At 33.9% G+C, this 18,393-nt stretch overlaps 6 protein-coding genes and 1 long non-coding RNA gene across 14 annotated transcripts; 2 read left to right on the top strand and 5 right to left on the bottom strand.

Moving 5' to 3' along the window:
• Positions 1-2,992: 2,992 nt before the first annotated feature.
• Positions 2,993-3,985, bottom strand: LOC105735150 (uncharacterized). The gene is made up of 2 exons (XM_086916487.1): positions 3,858-3,985; positions 2,993-3,718 (listed from the first exon to the last, which is right to left on the bottom strand). The coding sequence occupies exons 1-2, from the start codon at positions 3,928-3,930 to the stop codon at positions 3,129-3,131; spliced, it is 663 nt and encodes a 220-aa protein (XP_086772613.1). The 5' UTR covers positions 3,931-3,985; the 3' UTR covers positions 2,993-3,128.
• On the top strand, positions 3,955-16,131 carry LOC100870576 (gem-associated protein 7). Of its 5 annotated transcripts, XR_015294933.1 has the most exons (5): positions 3,955-4,158; positions 6,076-6,290; positions 6,592-6,794; positions 15,651-15,806; positions 15,875-16,131. XR_015294933.1 is itself a non-coding variant. In XM_003692699.4 (4 exons), the coding sequence occupies exons 2-3, from the start codon at positions 6,149-6,151 to the stop codon at positions 6,777-6,779; spliced, it is 330 nt and encodes a 109-aa protein (XP_003692747.1). In that variant the 5' UTR covers positions 3,955-4,158; positions 6,076-6,148; the 3' UTR covers positions 6,780-6,794; positions 9,805-10,468. The 5 variants fall into 5 exon arrangements, 4 of the variants coding, with proteins under 4 accessions (XP_003692747.1, XP_086772615.1, XP_031771713.1 ...); XM_003692699.4 differs by lacking the exons at positions 15,651-15,806; positions 15,875-16,131 and adding an exon at positions 9,805-10,468; XM_086916489.1 differs by lacking the exons at positions 15,651-15,806; positions 15,875-16,131 and adding an exon at positions 9,121-10,468.
• LOC105735164 (uncharacterized) lies at positions 4,225-5,688 on the bottom strand. Its single transcript, XM_012485201.3, has 3 exons — positions 5,640-5,688; positions 4,923-5,548; positions 4,225-4,840 (listed from the first exon to the last, which is right to left on the bottom strand). Exons 1-3 carry the CDS (start codon positions 5,686-5,688, stop codon positions 4,367-4,369), a joined length of 1,149 nt encoding a protein of 382 aa, XP_012340655.2. The 3' UTR covers positions 4,225-4,366.
• On the bottom strand, positions 6,823-8,514 carry LOC100870341 (mediator of RNA polymerase II transcription subunit 30). Of its 2 annotated transcripts, XM_003692696.4 has the most exons (5): positions 8,319-8,514; positions 7,917-8,055; positions 7,420-7,830; positions 7,082-7,338; positions 6,823-7,000 (listed from the first exon to the last, which is right to left on the bottom strand). In XM_003692696.4, exons 2-5 carry the CDS (start codon positions 8,032-8,034, stop codon positions 6,902-6,904), a joined length of 885 nt encoding a protein of 294 aa, XP_003692744.1. In that variant the 5' UTR covers positions 8,035-8,055; positions 8,319-8,514; the 3' UTR covers positions 6,823-6,901. The 2 variants fall into 2 exon arrangements, with proteins under 2 accessions (XP_003692744.1, XP_012340657.1); XM_012485203.3 differs by having other exon boundaries at positions 7,917-8,512.
• Positions 9,502-10,468, top strand: LOC105735165 (uncharacterized). The gene has a single exon (XM_012485204.3). The coding sequence runs from the start codon at positions 9,502-9,504 to the stop codon at positions 10,309-10,311; it is 810 nt and encodes a 269-aa protein (XP_012340658.1). The 3' UTR covers positions 10,312-10,468.
• On the bottom strand, positions 10,487-13,075 carry LOC100870461 (uncharacterized). Its single transcript, XM_003692697.4, has 4 exons — positions 12,460-13,075; positions 11,741-11,904; positions 11,544-11,654; positions 10,487-11,140 (listed from the first exon to the last, which is right to left on the bottom strand). Exons 1-4 carry the CDS (start codon positions 12,542-12,544, stop codon positions 10,877-10,879), a joined length of 624 nt encoding a protein of 207 aa, XP_003692745.1. The 5' UTR covers positions 12,545-13,075; the 3' UTR covers positions 10,487-10,876.
• Positions 14,559-17,456, bottom strand: LOC116414198 (uncharacterized). Of its 3 annotated transcripts, none has more exons than XR_004224670.2 (5): positions 17,092-17,456; positions 15,732-15,910; positions 15,141-15,285; positions 14,964-15,075; positions 14,559-14,869 (listed from the first exon to the last, which is right to left on the bottom strand). It is a non-coding gene; the product is annotated as an uncharacterized LOC116414198 (long non-coding RNA). The 3 variants fall into 3 exon arrangements; XR_015294934.1 differs by having other exon boundaries at positions 15,732-15,902; positions 17,092-17,438; XR_015294935.1 differs by having other exon boundaries at positions 17,257-17,388.
• Between the last annotated feature and the right edge of the window lie 937 nt (positions 17,457-18,393).

The following is an 18,393-nucleotide window of genomic DNA, read 5'->3' as shown; positions in this document are numbered from 1 at the left end:
TCAGCTGTTCGAATTATTATCGTTGCAGGCGACGGCAGATGTTCACTAGGCTAAAACGCTCCCCCGAAGGCTTTGAACCCGCTGATCTCTTTTCTTTAGAGCGAGTGAAAAACTTTCAAGGAAGCCCAACGTCTCGTCGAATCTCTCACAATGCCTCGTTTCCACAAGCGTGTGGAAACTAACCTAAAAACTAGTGAAAACAATACGGTAACGACAAGGAATTAAAAAATCCATATCTTTTATATATTTTTACGATACAAATCGTCAAATATTTTCAATTATTTGCCGTGATAACATATTTTTAACTTAATTTTCACAGGTATGTGTATTTTCGTTTTCATTTTCGTGTCGAAAATTATCTTTTCGAACGTACGTAAGATGTCGTGTCACGTAGACACTTTCAAACGATCTCGTTGACAATCGTGGTGAAGATAACTCTTGGATTCTTCGACAATCGGTTCAGAACCTTCGTTTCGCAGCATTGTTCGAAACCTGCCGTAAGTTACGTGTCACGAAGTATAGGATATCATCGTCGTCTGCGTTTGGAGGAGACCCCATAGGTTCGTGGCACGCGCTGCCAGCTGCCCCACAGCTGTCTCTCTTCTCCTGTCGTCCCCCATACACGAGGCCCGGGGTTCTTACCCGAGCGTAGTGCATTTACCACACAGAACGGGAGCCGTTTCGCCTCTGTGTATGCATGCGCACCGAATTCAAAACGCGTGTATTTCGTGGGTACGTACCTACGTATCCACGCACCGTTGTCACGTAGTTGCATACTCGATGAGGTTGGTGCACCCTTGAAGGAACGTCGAGGAACACGAAAAGATGAACCGGCACTTTTATTGTCTACTCCACTGGAGGACATCTCCCTTTGACAAATTTTCAAATGCTTCTAATATTTCACCTCTCAATGGAACACCTTTGAACTTTTGTTTAAACGCCTTGTAACCCGTTATTCCTCTTGATCTTGATCTTGTGGGAATCTCAAAGAAAGAAGTTTCTTCTTCTTCTTTTTTTCTTCAATTTTTCAGATCGAATGGAATGGAGGAAGGTAAAAATTTTCAAAATTAATTCGTTCGTTTTTTCTTTCTCTTTTTATCTATTCGGTAGCGATATTTGCTTATCGTTAAAACATTCTATAGGGTTTTGCATTTGCGGTTTCCCATCCGGCCCGCCCGACACGCAGGAAATAGTCCTGAAGTGTCCTAGAGGATGCAAGGCTATTAGGTTTCGCGTGGAAAAAAGCGTGAGCGACGTAGAAAAAGGCGGAGGAAACGGGAGCGACAGCGAGAGGAGATGGAGAGGGCGTAAGTGCTCGTACCGAGAGTAGAAAAGAAAAGAAAAGAAAAGAAAAAAGAAAAGGAAAAGGGAAAATCAAAGTACGCGCGATGGAGACCGGAAATCCCAGGCCGTTCAACCCTGACACCCGGTATATATTTAGACTTAAAGAGACATACTCTAATCTGATCGTATAGATACCTTCGCGACATTCTATTGGACGCTGGTACACGGGCGAGACTTTTGAAAGCTTGAAAAACAGTATATTTGATATAATAAAGTGAAACGAAACTGGTGTTGAAATTTGAAAAATCGAATAAATTGGACGTGCTTTTTGAAAAACTCGCGGATTGATACAATAAATAATCTACGCCGTTTCCGAAGAAAACTATGCCCATTAGCACGTTGTCGTGATAATATCGACAACTCTCTTACCCCTCCTCAAAAAAGAGTTAACGCTTCCGTGAAGGAAGTTGATCGTTTCCTATTTGCTTATTGCATAATCGCGCACGCAATGTTGTACCGGTGTATATATATATATATATATATTATTGAGGTATACTCTGTACCCCCCCTACCCATACGTCACGTTTCAAAATAACCAAGTAACCTATAACTTTTACACGTTTTAAAACATTTGTTGTTGTTGTTGTATATGATTTTACGAGTACAATATTCTGACGATATAAATAACGATTGCGATATTGTTAAAAATTATTTTTGCTTCTTCACTCGATATATATATGTATATATTTAAATTTATTTGGATAAAAAGTTGGATTGAAATTTATATTAGAAATTGATTCGAAGTGTGAAATAGTTTAACGATAAACGTTGAAAAATAAATGAATCGCGCTTTTGATCGAGTTTGGTTAAACGAATAAGACAGAGATCAAAAGGATGGACAAATTTTCTTTGTGAAAAACCATTCGTTAAAGCTGCAAAGTATTCGCGTCTTTAGAAACACAATACCAGCAGTGACGGCCTTCTCGAAATAGACGAGAAGCCCAGCCCTCCAAACTCGTCCGAAAATAAAACAGGTTTCTTCCCTGCGAACCACGTTGTCCGATTGGTAGACTCTGATGGAAGAGTTCGCTGATTAATCGACAATTTAAGAAAAAAAAGAAAAGGAATATTGTGTATTACAATTTACGAGCCGTTATTGTCAAATTTTTTTTTATCGAAAGATAATTTTCAAATCTCTGTTTTTCTTTTTTTTTCTTGATATAGACAATAATAGGGGAAAATGTTGTGAAACAACTGTAGAATCCTTGAACAATTGTTCAAACAATCTGTAGTTTATAAAACTTATCATCAAGATACATTGTTTTTATTTATAGGTTATACAATAACAAAGATATGTATTATGAGATTTTATTTTATAAGCTAGGCCAATTACTTTGAATTTTATCGCTTAACATTTATTCGTTGCAGTATTTACATTGTGTAAATATATCACTTTAAAAGGGGGAAAAGTAGAAATAATTTGACGATTGAATTTATTAAGGGAAAGAGGTTACTTTATAAAATAAGCAATATTTTATTTAGTTGAAACTTAAAATGTATACAAAATTCGAAAAAAGTAGCTTTCATTAGAAATACTTTTAGACAATTATAAAATTCATTTTACCTTATGCTATAATTAATCTATCTTTTCCTTACGTTGATAAAAAAAACAACTGCAATCTTTATAATATATACTTTTAACGTCAAGACTTTTACCAAAATGTAAAAAGTATAGTTAACTTAAAAACTAAAAACTATAATTTTACGATAAAAATGAAAAAATTAAATTTACCAGTGAAAAATATTAATAAAATTGATAAGATTATAAAAGTCGTATGATTATATTAGTAATTATATTCGTCATCGTGGGCATACAAATTGGGATAAAACTTTTTCCTATGCCTTTCGTTCAAAACAATTAACTCCATGATACTTGGCCCATCCTCGTTTAAAAATGCATCCCAATTAATTTTCCCATTATCCACGCGTCTTAAACGATCGTCGTCTAGATCGTTGTCGTAATCGTGTTCGTCAGTTTTATTCGACGCACGGCTCTCTATCAAGAGGCGTCCCAACACGTTCGCCTTTTTCTGCAATTTCGTTGCTACACTTCTCTTCACCTTAAAATAATTGTCGCGCGTTTCCTTTTTAATCAAGCGGGACAATATTTTCCCCACTTTCGCGGAATCGGGCAACGCGTTGAAAGAAGACGTAGAAATTTCTCGACGGCATAATTGTGAATTCAAATTGTCCCCGTGTAGAATCACGTTCTTATTTTTATATCGTTTCCCATCCTTCTCTTCCTTGTATCCACCTTCTCTTGTTCCCTCGTTCGACGTCATTAAATTGTCGTTAGAGTTTTCTAACGACACCGGAGAAAGTGTCGTTAATTCCGGCAACCCATTGGAAATATAATTATTTATCGATGGATATACTTCCAGAAAGATAAATAATAATTATTAATATTAATGAAAATTTTCACTGTGTTTGTTGTAATTAAATCAATTTTATAATGACATAGAAAAATCATTCATTATAATAATTATGCGATTATGCATCGAAAATGTACTCACTTGCTGAATTATGATAATTATATGCAATTATACAAAGTAATATAAGGAATACCACAATTGCTTTCCAATACATATTGCTAATGTTTTATAAACTGTTCTTCTCTGAAAAACACGAAAGTCAATGTTCTGCCAATAAGATTCCGCCAACTGATCCGATCAAACGATTCGTAATTATTGTATCGTCCTTATCCCAACATTATAAACAATGTTGCCAGAAGAACATAATTATTTACATTCGACTTGTATTATAGAGTATATCCAGTATAAGATTACGAACGAACTACGAATCTAAATCGATTAGGTTAGTACGATGCCGTTACTCTTAACCTAATATTTTTTCTTTTTTAAAAAAATCATTTCACTAAAATTGGTTTGTCAGTAAAAAAAAAATTTGATTTATTGATTAAATCATGAGTATACTTTACATTCTTTTTATAATAATTATTACATGTTAATATATATCGATACATTTTACATTGCACGTTACAGCGACACTACAAGATGTATTACTACACTATAGGTTTGAAATCATTGTTGGCGAATGGTGGTACGTTGTCAGGAGTATACAAAAATCTTTTGAAGTCGTTCGAATGGTATTCGGGAATTTGTTGATGAAATTGATAAGGATCGACAGGATAATAATTATTGTATGTTTCATCCGGATAAAAGTTTACGGGTTTGTTGTACGAGGGCAAATCATAATTGATATGCTCGTAAGCGTGATAATTAGAATAGTCGTACGTTTTCGTAGTGAAATCGATATGGTATATGTCTTGTGGATATCCGCCATAATAAAAGTGTGGAGTTGTTTGAGTCGAATTGTCGGTATGAGTCATATTTCCAGACGTTGTGTTACTTGTTGTTGTGTTCGCGGCTCGTAGTCCTATTATTGAAGAATTATCTTTGACGATATTTTTCAACGCGTTACTCTGCTTCGCGTTAACTTCTTTCTGCGTGTTACATAACAAGTTTGAAATAGGAAACTGTTAATAAGAAACGAATTTTGTATAATGCTTTTGTAATTAATGTTAAATTCGTAATTGTAAAATATTTAATGCACCTTACCTTGCCTTCTTCGTTCTGATCCTCCTCCACTTGGATATCAGTATTTTTGTCGATGCTGTTTGACGTTTTGATATTTTCAATTTTTTGTGCCTCCTCCCCGTATTCGTCCTTCAATTGATCGATCACTTTGTTGTCCAACAGATTTAACGAACTCGGTTGAACGGCGTTTTGTAATCCATTAATCGATTGTAATCTTAATAAATCCAATAAAGGATAAAATCCTACAGGAGTGGCAAATATATAAGGATATGAGACGTAAGGATAAGGATTATAGATCGCAGCAACAGGAGATGATATTCGAGACGTATCGACATTCAACGATGGAAGCTTAGCATAAGTTTTTACGTCGGTCGACGCTGCGTTCGTCAAATTGGCGACATTTAAACCGGCTAGGAAAGCCAAACTTCTTAATATTTTCGATTTTCTATTCGAAGAGTCAACTTCTGTCTTCATATTTCTTTCGAATCCTTCTAATTTAGTCGAATTCTGTTTCGAGTATAGAATATCTGTCAAAGAGATTTTTTTCTCGGGTATTTGTACGTTGTCGCTATTCGTAGCGGTTGCTCGTAACGATCTGTGAATTATTTTCGAACGTTCTGTCGTTGCACTAACTTTATGATATGCTCCTAGATGGACAATAATAATTAACGATACAATGATCGAAATCGTAAAAGATAAAGTTTATTTTTTTATTAATACTTTTATAATATTACTTACTGGTACAAATAATACCGAGAGTTAAAAGCACAAGGATCGAGAAATTCATTGTTACTGTACGATGCTTCGAACAAGAATGAAAAAAAAATTAAAGTTATTTGACAAAATTCGAAACCTGCGGGTTACCCTCATCCTTTATCTTGTGAAAGTATACTCTTTTTAAATATATTCGAAAATATGTTAATTGCGTTAATCTAAACTTCCTCATTAAAATATGTGGGTTTCTGTTATACGATTTATATTAATATTATGCGATATTTTAACGTTAATATTATAATATTATATTATAAGTATAAAAATGTTAAATATTAAATTTATTGATTTTAAAATTTTAATTACGTGTAAATATGTTGCAAATATTAATTCAAAGAATACTATATCCAACTGTAACATAAAATAACAATATTTTAATTTTTAAATTTGGCGGGCATTACAGCGACACTTCGCTTCATTGTGTTGTTTAGTTCCGCCATGGAAGTTCTTTACGAGTCAGCAAATTTTTTGACAAAATGACTAGTTCAGCTGAAGTAATTGAAGATAATTCACAATTGAAGGAAAATGAAACTAATATGGATTTTGCAACTTCTGAAAAACAAGAAGCACGTGCATTTTTACGTGAACGATTTCTACGTGTAATTACTGGAATTGTTGGTATGGAATATTTTATGTTTTCAAACCTATTTCTTCTATCTCAAAACAAAAATATGAAAATATTTATATATTTTTACAAATGTATAATTCTGTATAAATTTTTATGATAATAACTTATACAGGAAGTTAGAGTAATATGAAATTATTCAAACGTGGCGCCAATATCAGAAACACTTAACCTAATACGGAAGTATAGTATATCATAAATTATCATTAAATATAATAATATCATTAATATTATGAATAAAATAACTTGAAATAGAAATAGAAATATGAAATGGAAAGAAATTATTTGTTACAGGCAAACAAGCAGATTTTTATTTATACGAAAATACGCGGGTTTCTGCCGAGTTTAGAGGTTGTGATGTAGAATGCTTGGAAGTATATACACGGAACTTGGAAACACCATTGGGCAAGATTCCAGAAGCTGTTCTAAGAACAAGTGACATTATTTATATGGATATGAATGACATTAATGTAGCACAATAAATTTTCAAAATACAGGTATGTAAATAATATTAACATTCTTATATTACATAGCAAAGAATACTTTTATTTTTCAACACAGTTTTTTTAATAACTTATATAAATATTTATTTACATTTTATAGTTCAAGATCGACGCATATTTAACATAGTGTTTATTTCTGAAATAATGCGTCTTAAGTGATCAATAATTTCTTTAAGATGCCTATTTTTTAACACCACTTGCTGAAAAAATTAAATATAATATTACTAATTTGATGAAAAAAATGTTTGCTTTTTATTTTTTATATTAAAGCCTAAACTCACTTCCATAATTTCTTTACTTTCTTCACATGCTAATCTATAAGCTTCAGATGTTTTTTTCTCATCAGATTTCATATCCCATTCTTCCTTTAAAGGGATTAAACTTTCTATATGTGTATATTCCATACCTTGAAGTTGGCAGTTTTCATTACATTTTTCATAAATCAGTCTCAAACGTTTAAATAATAATTTAAGAGTTCTTAATTGTTCCTGTACTTTATTCTTCCTTTCATTAGCTAAATTTGCTCCTTGTGCTGTGCCTAAAATTATAATATATATATATATATATATACAATTGAATATGCATTACAAATAATTAAAATTTAATAACTTTAAAATACCAGTTGGGGGTTGAAGAAGTCTTAATGTTTGAAAAACTTCCAAAGTGCGGCTGACAATATCTTGTACAGTTTCTTGACCAAATCTGCATAAACTGGCAGTGTTGAATTCCTTATTTTGTTGTTGTTGCTGAGGTGGTGGTTGAGTAGGTGGTACAGGAGTTTGAGGTGTCGTAGCTTGGTTGCCTGTTGGATTACTTTGTTGCACCATTGCAGCTTGCTGTTGTTGTTGTAATTGCAATTGTTGTTGTTGCATCTGTTGTACTTGTTGTTGCATTGCAACAGATTGTTGTTGTTGTTGTTGCTGTGCTAATACTTGTTGAGCACTAGGTATACCCATAGCATTGGATCCAACTCCACCTACACCTACTCCTACTCCTACACCAACTCCAAATTGCTGCGGATTTACCATACCTACGTCAAAGAATTTTTTGAATATTATACTGTATTCTTTTAAAATTTATCCGTTTAATATTTTGTCTTAATCGATTTGTACTTACCACCTTGTTGAGGCCCCATTAATCCAGATACCATTTGACCTCCACCAAATTGTGTTCTCATTGCAGATTGTTGTACATTAGGAAATCCAGATGGAAATGGATGTTGTTGACCAGCCATTGTATTTCAATTTTGTCACAACTTTATATTTTTGAATATGTAAGATAGAAAAAAATTAATAGTTAGAAAATTTTTAGGTTAGGTGCTCTTTTACTATGATATTTTGATTGTGTAGGTTTTTTACAGCTTTAAATTATAATTTTATTAAAAAATTTAATTTTTACTTTAGTTTTTTTTTGTTTTTAAGTAAAGAGACAGTAATAATTAAAATAACAATAAACGTTACAAGTAATATTAATTTTCGAAATTGCTAGTTTTTATTAAAATACAACTACATTCCTTACTTAATAAGGAATATTAAAAAATCACGCCATCAATACAGGAATAATAATAAAATATGCACATTTCTTCTAATATGTGCAACGTAAAAGGCACGATTTACATTATACACACGCGTTGTTGACATCACATTGCGCACTTTTAGCGCGCACACAGTTGCCGGAGCGTGGTACCTTATCCCCTCTACCATTGGAAAATGGCTCAATTCCCCAGCGGCGAATTTTTGCGGTAGGGGAATACGTGACGTCACCAGGCATCCGCCAAAGCCAACCGTCCCATCATGTCACATGACATGCCTCTGCCTAATGTAGCAATCGCAGTGGGGATAACGTGACGTCACGTATTCTCCTCCTGCGGAAATCGAGGGGAATTGAGCCACTTTTAGTGATAGAGGGAGTAGCGCACTCATCCGTGGCAATTGTGATTGCGTACATAAATGTCAATGATCATAACGCGTTCTATTTTTATTATACTTTTAAAAAAATTTATATCTCTAAATTTTTATTTTTATTTCGACGTATAATATTAAAACGTTACAAATTTTAAAATCACAAATTCATAAATATAAAATGTAATATATAAATAAATTTTTCTTTATTTTATCAAAAATCATAATATCATCCTTTAAAGTATTGTTGATATGAAATTATTTGTACAAAAAACGGATAAACGTATATATTAAAATACAGGATAGAAATAAATTCAAATTTTAAATTTATTAATAATAATAATAATAATAATAATAATAATAATAATAATACTTTTTACATTTTGCTCGTGTTTATAATATATTTGTTCTTCGCGTAGATAAAAAAAAATTGTGTAAATAATATAATCACGCAAGATATTTTCACATCGGGCACAAAGAGCATTGGTAAGAGGGGATCGAAGGCGGATATATCCTTTGGAATGGAGGATCAAAGTCGACGTTCTTCTCGAAGATTCTTCGAAAGAGATAGAACCAAATTTTCTGGTATTCGAACAATGTCCAAACAGGAGATAAGGTCAGCGCACACGAAATGAACACGGTAGACATAACGGCCCAATCTTCAGTCCCCATGCACCTTGCTGGCTTTTGCGTTCACATTGTTTTTCTGGCACAGTCGGTGTCTATCCTGTCGAGGTTACTGGACGCTTTGAGATACGTGAACGAAAAATAAGAGTGGAAAGTTCTTCGTCCTCGTTAAAATGTCCCGTAAATCATTGTTCTTTATTGTGCTGTTATTCAGTTTTACGCTACGTGGTGAAGGCAAGTCGATCGAAAATCAAAATTTTCAGTCAAATGTTAAAAACGATGGTTCCGAGACTCAAGGCGAACCTTTAACAGAAAACTTTAAAATTGTAAAAAATGAATATCCAAGTGGGAAAATAACAAACCATAATAATCGTGTTGAAAATTCTAACGAAAGAAAATCTAAATCCTTAAGTGAAAATAATCGAGTATGCCCTTACGAGAACAAAAAGTTATGCCTAATTTTTTCTTTGTCGAAGATTGCCAAAGTTCAAGTGGCTGCGTCAAGCAAAGCTTCCACCTCGAGATCGAATAACTTTGATAATCCTGCGCCGAAAGATGTGAGGAATTTGAAAATTAATAAGGAGACGAGGCAAAAGGAGGGATTCGATTTTGGAAATGAAGATTTACAGAATTTTTCGATGGAGCAGGGAAAATCGTCGATCGTTCACTGCAGAGCAATTCGTGATGTTTACATACCAGAGGTGAAACGGAACTTACCAGCTGTGGCGTGTAAATTTGGCAACAATACTTTCGTTTTATCAAGCGAGAGATTTCTCGACGATCGACGATTATATCTGGATATAAGAATCGATGAGAATGTATTTGAAAATATAAAGCATAATGCCTCGAAAATGTCCAGAAGCAACGAATCGAACGTGATACCTGCTTTGCTTGTTTTAAACACGGCTAATAACAATTACAGGATAGAAACCCATAAAATTACGTCCGGCGAAGAAGTTAACAAGACGGAGGGAAATCGGTAACAAATTATCGAGCGAGTAATGTTCAAGTACCCGGTGGTAATTTTCAATTATCTTCCGTTAAGTAAATAACGCATGTATAAATTACGATAACTGTGCGTCTTTGAGATAGTTGGAACAAAAAAAAAATAAATAAATAAACTATCTTCTATAAGTATAATTCGAATACAACATTTAATTCGAATATTGTTATATTATTTTATTTATCCTATCTTTGAAATATTTTATTTTATTTGAGCACGATACGCATCACATGATTCACGTTAATCAACAATATAATATATAATATACATATAAATTCAAATTTGTAACAGTTGATAATAAAAACAATTAAAATCCGTTAGAAATATTTTATCACAAAATTTCTACGCTATACTCGTTTTGCTATAAATAAATCTCACTATGAATAGTGTTTAATTTTGAATCTCTCTTCTGAATATTCATTTTCCGCTCGTTGCTTTTTCCAGTGGCAGTAAAGTGATTGCTGCGAAGGTGATCTTGCTTAGAAAGAAAAAAAAGAAAATTTTTTTCCTCGGGCAAACTCAGAAATTGAATCCTCCATTCAAGGTCAAGAGTCAGAAGTGCTATCCTCGACACGACGTTCATCTTCGTAAATATCAGATTGAATTGATTCTTGAGCGATCATTTGATCGACATTTGTGTTCGAGGTAAAAGTTTGATCGTTTTTGTAACGATATTTATCCATAGACGATTCGGCGAGATGGAAATTCGAATCGTGTATATTATTTGGACTCTTTACTCTGTCTCCTTTAACTCTGTCGCTTTTATCTCTCTCTTCAACATTTTTCCCTTCCTCGATTAATGGATCGACCTTAAAAAAATAAAATATTTGAGGTGGTTAATTCTTTTTTTCGAGTTTGTCTCTCAAGTTGTATTGTTGGAAGTTATTAATGCGTCTATTAATATATCATGATACGATATAAGTAATGATATAAGGAACAGGCAATTTAATGACTCATTGATTTCTCCCTCAGATTGTCTCTATTATGCGTGGCGACAGGTGAGAACACAGGACGTAAAGGCAATTTATTAACTGCCGTGCATTTGAATTGACGTTAATACCTTTTTTGCATACTGCATCAACCACTATTGATGCGCATATTACTAACATGAAGCAAGTGTTCACTTTTGACAACGAAAACTAGTTGGATAGCTAATCAGCGTTTCATTGTTTTCCAATAATGAGATAGAAAAGAATAGAATAAATTTCATACTTTCCACGTTTCTTGAACCTCTCTGATCACATTGGCTGCAGATTTTCTTTCCAAATCCTCCTCTGTTAATTTCTCATCGTTCTCGTCGTTAGCAAGATCTAGATCAAGTTTCTGCAACGGATCATTGAAAATTCATACTTTTTAAAATTATATATATATTTGTCGCGAAAGATAGAAAAGTTGTTAGAAACACCCACCTTATTCAAATTATTCATCGGCGAGTCAGCGTAGCGGGTACTCGATCCCTCGTGAAACGCCTCGGCTAACTTAGGATTTATCTCCTCGAGTGGTTGATTACCATACCTTATGTAAACCGGAATGTATCCCTGGATGGTAGGCAAAACTTGAAGCGGAAACGAATCTAGAATGAATTAGTATCGAATCAATAATAAAATTGAAATTATCGCGAGGCAAATTACAGATTTGGACACGGATGATAATTTATCATCATGTGCAACGCGACGACATTAGTCTTCTGTATGACAGAAAATATATATTCACGGCCGAACAATTTATTTTCCATAATTGCAAATCGATCCACCGTTGAGCATTAACGAGGCATTCTGCATAAGTACGTTTAATACGTGTATAAAATAATAAACCGGCAAATTACGATATAAATTTTATAAATCCACTATTATCGAGAAAAAAGTAATAATTTAACGTTTTTAAACGAAATGTTAACACATTTGTATATATACGGATGTATATATATATATATATATTTATACATTTTCGTCGTATCACTACGACGATTTTCATTAATCGTGCAAGCTACTCGGTCACGAACGAACACAGCACAAAACAACTTTCCAACACTTGTCCCCAAGGCAGCAATGTGACAAACCGACAATGCGGATTTTGCATGGTGACGCCCGTGTTCGACGCGGGAATTTCAAAAATTCCTTCTACTCACGGACATAACTGATCGAGAGGGATAACAGAAACACAAGATCGCAGCAGATGGCCCTGGTATCGCGCATCATCTCGGCAGCCTGCATCTTTGAACGGTACTAAGCCCCTGTAGCACGGGGCACTCTCCTTTATATTCCGCGTTCCCCTCTACCCTTCGCTCTCTGCCACGTTCAGGCCCCTCGGGGTTAACGCCGTTCCGTTAATATCCAGGCAAAAAGTCAAATCTTCCTTTACTTTCGGCAATCGGGGCCCGTCCAAGCCTCTTTTCTAAGAAATTCACCGCTACAGAAATACAGAGCTTTGTATTTCGACCATCGCCTTGTCTCTCCATCCTTCTTTTTGCAACCGATAGAAACAAAGACGCGTTTTTGTTTTGTTTTGACGTGGAACTTGACGAGGAAAACGTTGGTGTTTTTTCTCTTTTTAACCTTCAATTTTCGCATCACATTCTATCTTTGAGAGAAACTTTTTAGGCTTTGTAATTCAACTCGCTTCTGCCTTTCCATCCTTCTTTGTGCAAGAATTTTCGTTTCCTTTTTTTTAAAGGCGAGAAGACCGACGGAAACAGATGTGTTTGTTCTATACGTGACGTGTGAAATATTGGAGGAATAATCGTTGATCGTTTTTTTTTTTTTTTTTTTTATTGTGCCTAGAGAAATTTTTTGGCTTTGCGATTCAACCATTCTCTCTGTTCTTCTTTGTGCGAGGATTTCCTTCTCTTCTCGAAGGTGGAGGCCGATGTTTGCACAATGGGATTGATTTTTCCCTTTTTCGTTAATATCGTGAATTTGATATTTTGCATTATTCATTGATTTGTTATATCGAAACTTTCGCGATAAGATGAAAAGTAAAAGTAAAATTCGTGATTCTCGTTTTCTCGTGAAAAGTAGTACTGCAGGTTACTGGTGAAGTACAGATTTCGATCTGCTCGTCGCACACAGGTAATCGTATCCCGAGAGATCTTCGACCTTGAATCCTCTTCTTCCTGATCGTTGAAGTGAGCCCGACTCGAGGATCGATAGCGCGTGAATCTTACGAATCTTGTGAACGGTGATAAATTGCAATCGTTGAATTCATCTCTTTATTATTCAAAATTTTACGAAGTTGTTATAGTTGTTCGAAAATGTAATTTCAAATCTCTCAAAACGAAATTTATTAACAGATTATTACCTGACAGGTAAAGTTACTCGTAGCTTCGTTGTTTCTTGTTTTATTTTTTAATTTTTGAATTTTTCTAATTTCAAATTTAGAGATTCGATACACTAATAAACTTGTAATTTTTAATTTTCCATTAAATTATTATACGTAGTATAAATAAATGATTTCTTACAAATGTATTAAAAGAATATATATTTTGAGAAACGTAATTGCAATTATGAATCATAACCGATAATTTAACGACATTGATTACGAAAAAACGATTGCAAATTTCTGTCTTATTCAACTTGGGAAATATTATACAATTTCTATATATATCTATATTTATTATTATAAATTATTAATTTGATAGGATGAGATTTTCTTCGATAAGAATCCTTATAAAAAATAATCCTAATAAGTAAAATGTCAAATGCTTTTTTTCTTTTTCAGATATTGATTATATTTTCCTCCTTTTTTTTCGTTTCGATAAAAATGATACATGATATGATTCTAAGAATTTTGATTTCAATGATGTTTTGTCGTGACGAATAAGTCATGGGGGAGAGGGGAGAATAATGTATGATCCTGAACGAAAGGTCAGGATCAATGTAGAATCGCGTGTCCGTTTTAATTTTTTTTTTTACGTCAACATAACGCGTAACGAAAAGGTACAAATCATTTTTTCAATTGAATTGAATTTATCGATTTAATTTTACGATATCATTTATATCATTTATCTTTTCATGAATTCAAAGTGAGATATTAAAAATGAAAATTTCGAGACACGTGAACTGCTTCAAAAATGTTACTCTTATTTTGATGAAAAATGTAATTTTTATTTACAGGTTAGGTTTCATTATATCCCGATCGATTTCTATAAACGATCATTCATTGAAGTGTCACTAGAAAAGTGTATATATATATATATATTAATGTGAAAATAATAGGAACTGTAGAAAATTAGAAAATAAATTTTCTTTATTTCTATATTTCACTTTACCAGGTTTACACAGAAAAGTATTGTTCTTTACTAATCTATAATAGTTTCTCAAATATAGAAATAGAGATGTATTCGATTGCACTTCATTGATATTTTTTCAATCACTGTTTGTATTTTTAAATTTAGCATCTTTCCAGCAAGCTTTATTACTTATCTTGAATATTTGCACCAGTTTCGAATCAACGAAATTATCGCTATGATTAACAGTTAACATAACCTGAATTCAGTATGCCTCCGATCTTCAAAACATTTCTTCCATTCATCGCTTAACCTAAAAACCACATAGAGAAAACATATCGTTCCTTTTTTTCACATCGAAAACAAAAGATCTTGCAAAAAGTGTGAAATAATCCATTTACACTTACATTTAAATTCGTTACAATTAAATTAAAAAGAAGGATTAAGCATTAAGTTGGCCAAAATTGAGACAAATTTAATCCACAATTCTATCTCACAATTCTTCTGCGAACAAAGGATCTGAAAATATCGGATTTATATTTGAGATATTACGTCACTTTCCATTTTACAATACTTATACGTACCATCTAATCACCACTATGTTACGTGTTATTATCATCATCGATCGACGTCCCCTTTTCCGCTTATGCATACGTGTATCGAAGAAGGGCGTAAGTGACGAGCTGCTAGAAACTATATTGCCGGATGCGTATGCGCGCATAATCTTGCCTGTTGACACAGTTAGAATTCTGGTTTACTGGGTCGTTCAGGTTAACATTTATCGTGTTTTTTTTTTTTTTTTTCTTCTCTTCAAAAGGGGGAAAAAAGTATATTGGCTATGATCAAGATTCAGAATTTTGCAAGAATTACTCACTTCGTTTCGATAAGGAATATTATACCTCATGGAAACCGGTTTCGTCTATGTACAAAACTATTGTCTTACGGATAATAATTATTATATTATTGTCATACTATTTGATCGATCCATCATAAATTGATACCTTGTCAAACCTAACGATAATTTCAATAATCGATATTTTGCAATAATTATTTTTAACAATTTATCAAAACATTTTTTCTCTTATCTATGTTAGAAAACTTGAAATAACTTAACAAGCGGAAAATTTTGCATGAAGTTGGATCATGAAAGGAAAAAAACGTTATCGATACAATACTTTGCGAAAAGAGTCATCTTTTAATTCTCGAACTGCGCTGGTTCCACTCGAACTGGACTGGACGAGATCCCTCAGGTATTTCTCAGCCGGAAAGAAACATCTTTATGCGAACGTGTACAGTTCTAGCTCTATGTATATTCCAGTTGGATGCAACCGGTTTCGTTTACGACCCTAAAAAACTACGGAGGATTAAATTAAAGCCTCGTCTTTCTGTAATCATCGACGGACTTAAGTCACCCTGGTTCCAGACCAGGCTAGGAAAAAAGGAAATTGGCTCTCTCTTCGTTGTGAGACGATCCTCGGCTACGCTTTGCACACTTTGGTTTGCTATAATTGCTGTACAACCAATATCTCCCCTGCGATTATTACGTTTTGAAAATAAACACACCACAACAAACAATATCAGTTTAGCATTTATATTACCGACGTATGAATGCCTGACGACAGTCGTACAAATCGCTCTTTCTCAACAGATAGCGAGTGAATGGTGGTATGCATATTGATATTATTCATTGTGGGTGGTGGATGTATGACTTATTACATATGCCTATTATATTTGCATATAAATTCGATAATCGTAATTTTCGTTAGTTAAATACATCGTGCATTTTATATTTTTAAAGTTTATATATATATATATATTTTTTTTTATCTCACAGTAATGGTATATTATATTTAGCACTGCGATTTTATTAGTATCGGTAGTAAAAAAAATCTAATCGAAATAACGGACTATGAACTGGGTCATCGAGTATTCCAGTTCACGTCGATACGCTTGCACGAGCCATTGACCCAACGAAAACCAATTAATCTCGTAAACGATCGAATTTATCGACCCGATACTGTAATGAATAAAACCCAACGCGAGCTTGACACACACAAGCGTTGTCGAAGCTGGCTTTATTGCCAGAGATACGTTACACGCGTTGATTTGTGATAATGAAAACGCGAGGTGCAGATATTTCATTAATCAATCGATGAAGTTACAACTTTCAGTTTTCCGTTCACTCGCGGGCGAATAAAATAAAATAAAAAACAAATCAGTTTTGATTGGATTTAAGCGAATTTTAAATAAAAAAAACACCCGCGATCCGAAAACGCTCGATAAAGTAGATTTGGCTAGAGAATTGGAAGAAGAACGAGGTGAAAATGTGGGTCTGCGGGTCGTCGAATACCCGATGACTTCCATCGAAGTCTGAATCACGAGTAACGCTTTGCCAATTCTCTTCTTCTTCGCGATCCGCGAAGTATTTTCCGGTCGTTGACCGTCGCCGACAGTAAACGACCCTCGAGGTCTTCTAGACGGGGAGCGCAATGAGGAAAAACTGGGCGAACAAGGGGCGAACAAGTAAAAACTCACTCCGACCGGTGAAATAATCAGAGCCTCGGTTTCTCTTTCGATCTCCTTCGAAAACGATGCATCGAAATTTTCGTTCCGCTCGCGGCACACGCGACTAGTCGATTAATTTCTTTCACGAAAATTAATTCCTCGAAATCGAGTTGTAAGTTGAGAAATACTGATTACATAGATCAAAACGTTGCGTATTTTTATTTCTTTCTTCAAGTTCGACGAACTCTCGCTCGAGAAGTTGAAAAGATGATTGGATAACGTGGACAAACCGAATCGCATATTTACAACGCTCAAAATCTATTGCCTAGTGACACTATGGTTTGACTCGGTTTCGGCGCAGAATCCGTTCCGCACGCGCGCATGCTCGTTCCTCCTGCTGACAGGCTTGGAAAAATAGAGAAAAGAATCGAAACTTTACCGTTATGTTCACCCAACTCGCGCCATAATTACAGCATGGAGTTTGCTACTTGCGGGAGAGGAAAGTGTATGTGTGTAGGAAAACGTGTACACGCTTCAACGGCAAATCTTTTAAGCTTTTTTTACACGTGTAATTAGTCGAAATCGAGTCATGCTCCATGAGAGATGTTCGATCAGTAATTATATAGATGACAATTTGCTCTTGTGACAATTATTATCTTCGTGCGAATACGCAGTGCATAGTATTAGGTTAGATTTCAAGTAATCATTTGCCTGTCGATTTCACTCTTTCGAACCAGTGACTGATGAAATGGATGATAATAAGTGTTTAATAAGATGCGATGAAATGCAAGTTACGTTTTTTAATATTAGAATTGCTTGATTCGATAACTTTTCGTTTTTATTGCAGAACAAATGTATGCTTAAACATCTCGTGCAGCATATATATATATATATATATATACTTAAGTTCAGGTGTGCATCAAGATTCACGGAGAAGTACTTTCATCCAAGTTTTATTAACAAGAGTCGATGCAAGAAGTAATTAAACCGGTCTTGTGTACTTTATCGCGAATTATATTAGTAATAGCGATCGAGTCGCTATCTTACAGCCATTAAGAGGTATGTAGCTATATGTAATTCATTCTTCGATCTCTGTTTAAAAATCATTCTATATCTGCTTTATAGTTCAACTTGTTTAATCGAGTAGCAAAACTAATTCTATATTTCCATTTTTTTTCAATTTGATTCTCGTAGAGAATGGCAATATCCTTCAAGGTCAATATAAATACGAATCAAACATTTCACGAATGATCGATTACCTTATTATCGTATATATGGATGAGTATTTTCTTCTTTTCTTTTTTTCTTTTCTTTTTTTTTTTTTTTTTTTTT

Source organism: Apis florea, unplaced genomic scaffold (assembly GCF_048593485.1).
Source record: "Apis florea isolate Af1SG1 unplaced genomic scaffold, ASM4859348v1 contig_3802_pilon, whole genome shotgun sequence".
Taxonomy (NCBI): domain Eukaryota; kingdom Metazoa; phylum Arthropoda; class Insecta; order Hymenoptera; family Apidae; genus Apis; species Apis florea.
Note: the sequence above shows the minus strand (reverse complement) of the source record. Positions and strands in the feature narration are given on the sequence as shown.

Coding starts and splice junctions, on each gene's coding strand:
- LOC105735150 (XM_086916487.1), bottom strand. CDS start 3,930: ATGTATTGGAAAGCAATTGTGGTATTCCTTATATTACTTTGTATAATT. Junction 3,719..3,857: donor TAATTATCATAATTCAGCAA/GTGAGTACATTT, acceptor TCTTTCTGGAAG/TATATCCATCGATAAATAAT.
- LOC105735164 (XM_012485201.3), bottom strand. CDS start 5,688: ATGAATTTCTCGATCCTTGTGCTTTTAACTCTCGGTATTATTTGTACC. Junction 5,549..5,639: donor TCTCGGTATTATTTGTACCA/GTAAGTAATATT, acceptor TTGTCCATCTAG/GAGCATATCATAAAGTTAGT. Junction 4,841..4,922: donor ATCAGAACGAAGAAGGCAAG/GTAAGGTGCATT, acceptor TCTTATTAACAG/TTTCCTATTTCAAACTTGTT.
- LOC100870576 (XM_003692699.4), top strand. CDS start 6,149: ATGACTAGTTCAGCTGAAGTAATTGAAGATAATTCACAATTGAAGGAA. Junction 6,291..6,591: donor TGTAATTACTGGAATTGTTG/GTATGGAATATT, acceptor TATTTGTTACAG/GCAAACAAGCAGATTTTTAT.
- LOC100870341 (XM_003692696.4), bottom strand. CDS start 8,034: ATGGCTGGTCAACAACATCCATTTCCATCTGGATTTCCTAATGTACAA. Junction 7,831..7,916: donor AATGGGGCCTCAACAAGGTG/GTAAGTACAAAT, acceptor TCTTTGACGTAG/GTATGGTAAATCCGCAGCAA. Junction 7,001..7,081: donor AAAGTAAAGAAATTATGGAA/GTGAGTTTAGGC, acceptor TAATTTTTTCAG/CAAGTGGTGTTAAAAAATAG.
- LOC105735165 (XM_012485204.3), top strand. CDS start 9,502: ATGTCCCGTAAATCATTGTTCTTTATTGTGCTGTTATTCAGTTTTACG.
- LOC100870461 (XM_003692697.4), bottom strand. CDS start 12,544: ATGCAGGCTGCCGAGATGATGCGCGATACCAGGGCCATCTGCTGCGAT. Junction 11,655..11,740: donor CGATGAATAATTTGAATAAG/GTGGGTGTTTCT, acceptor GATCCGTTGCAG/AAACTTGATCTAGATCTTGC. Junction 11,141..11,543: donor AGGTTCAAGAAACGTGGAAA/GTATGAAATTTA, acceptor TATTTTTTTAAG/GTCGATCCATTAATCGAGGA.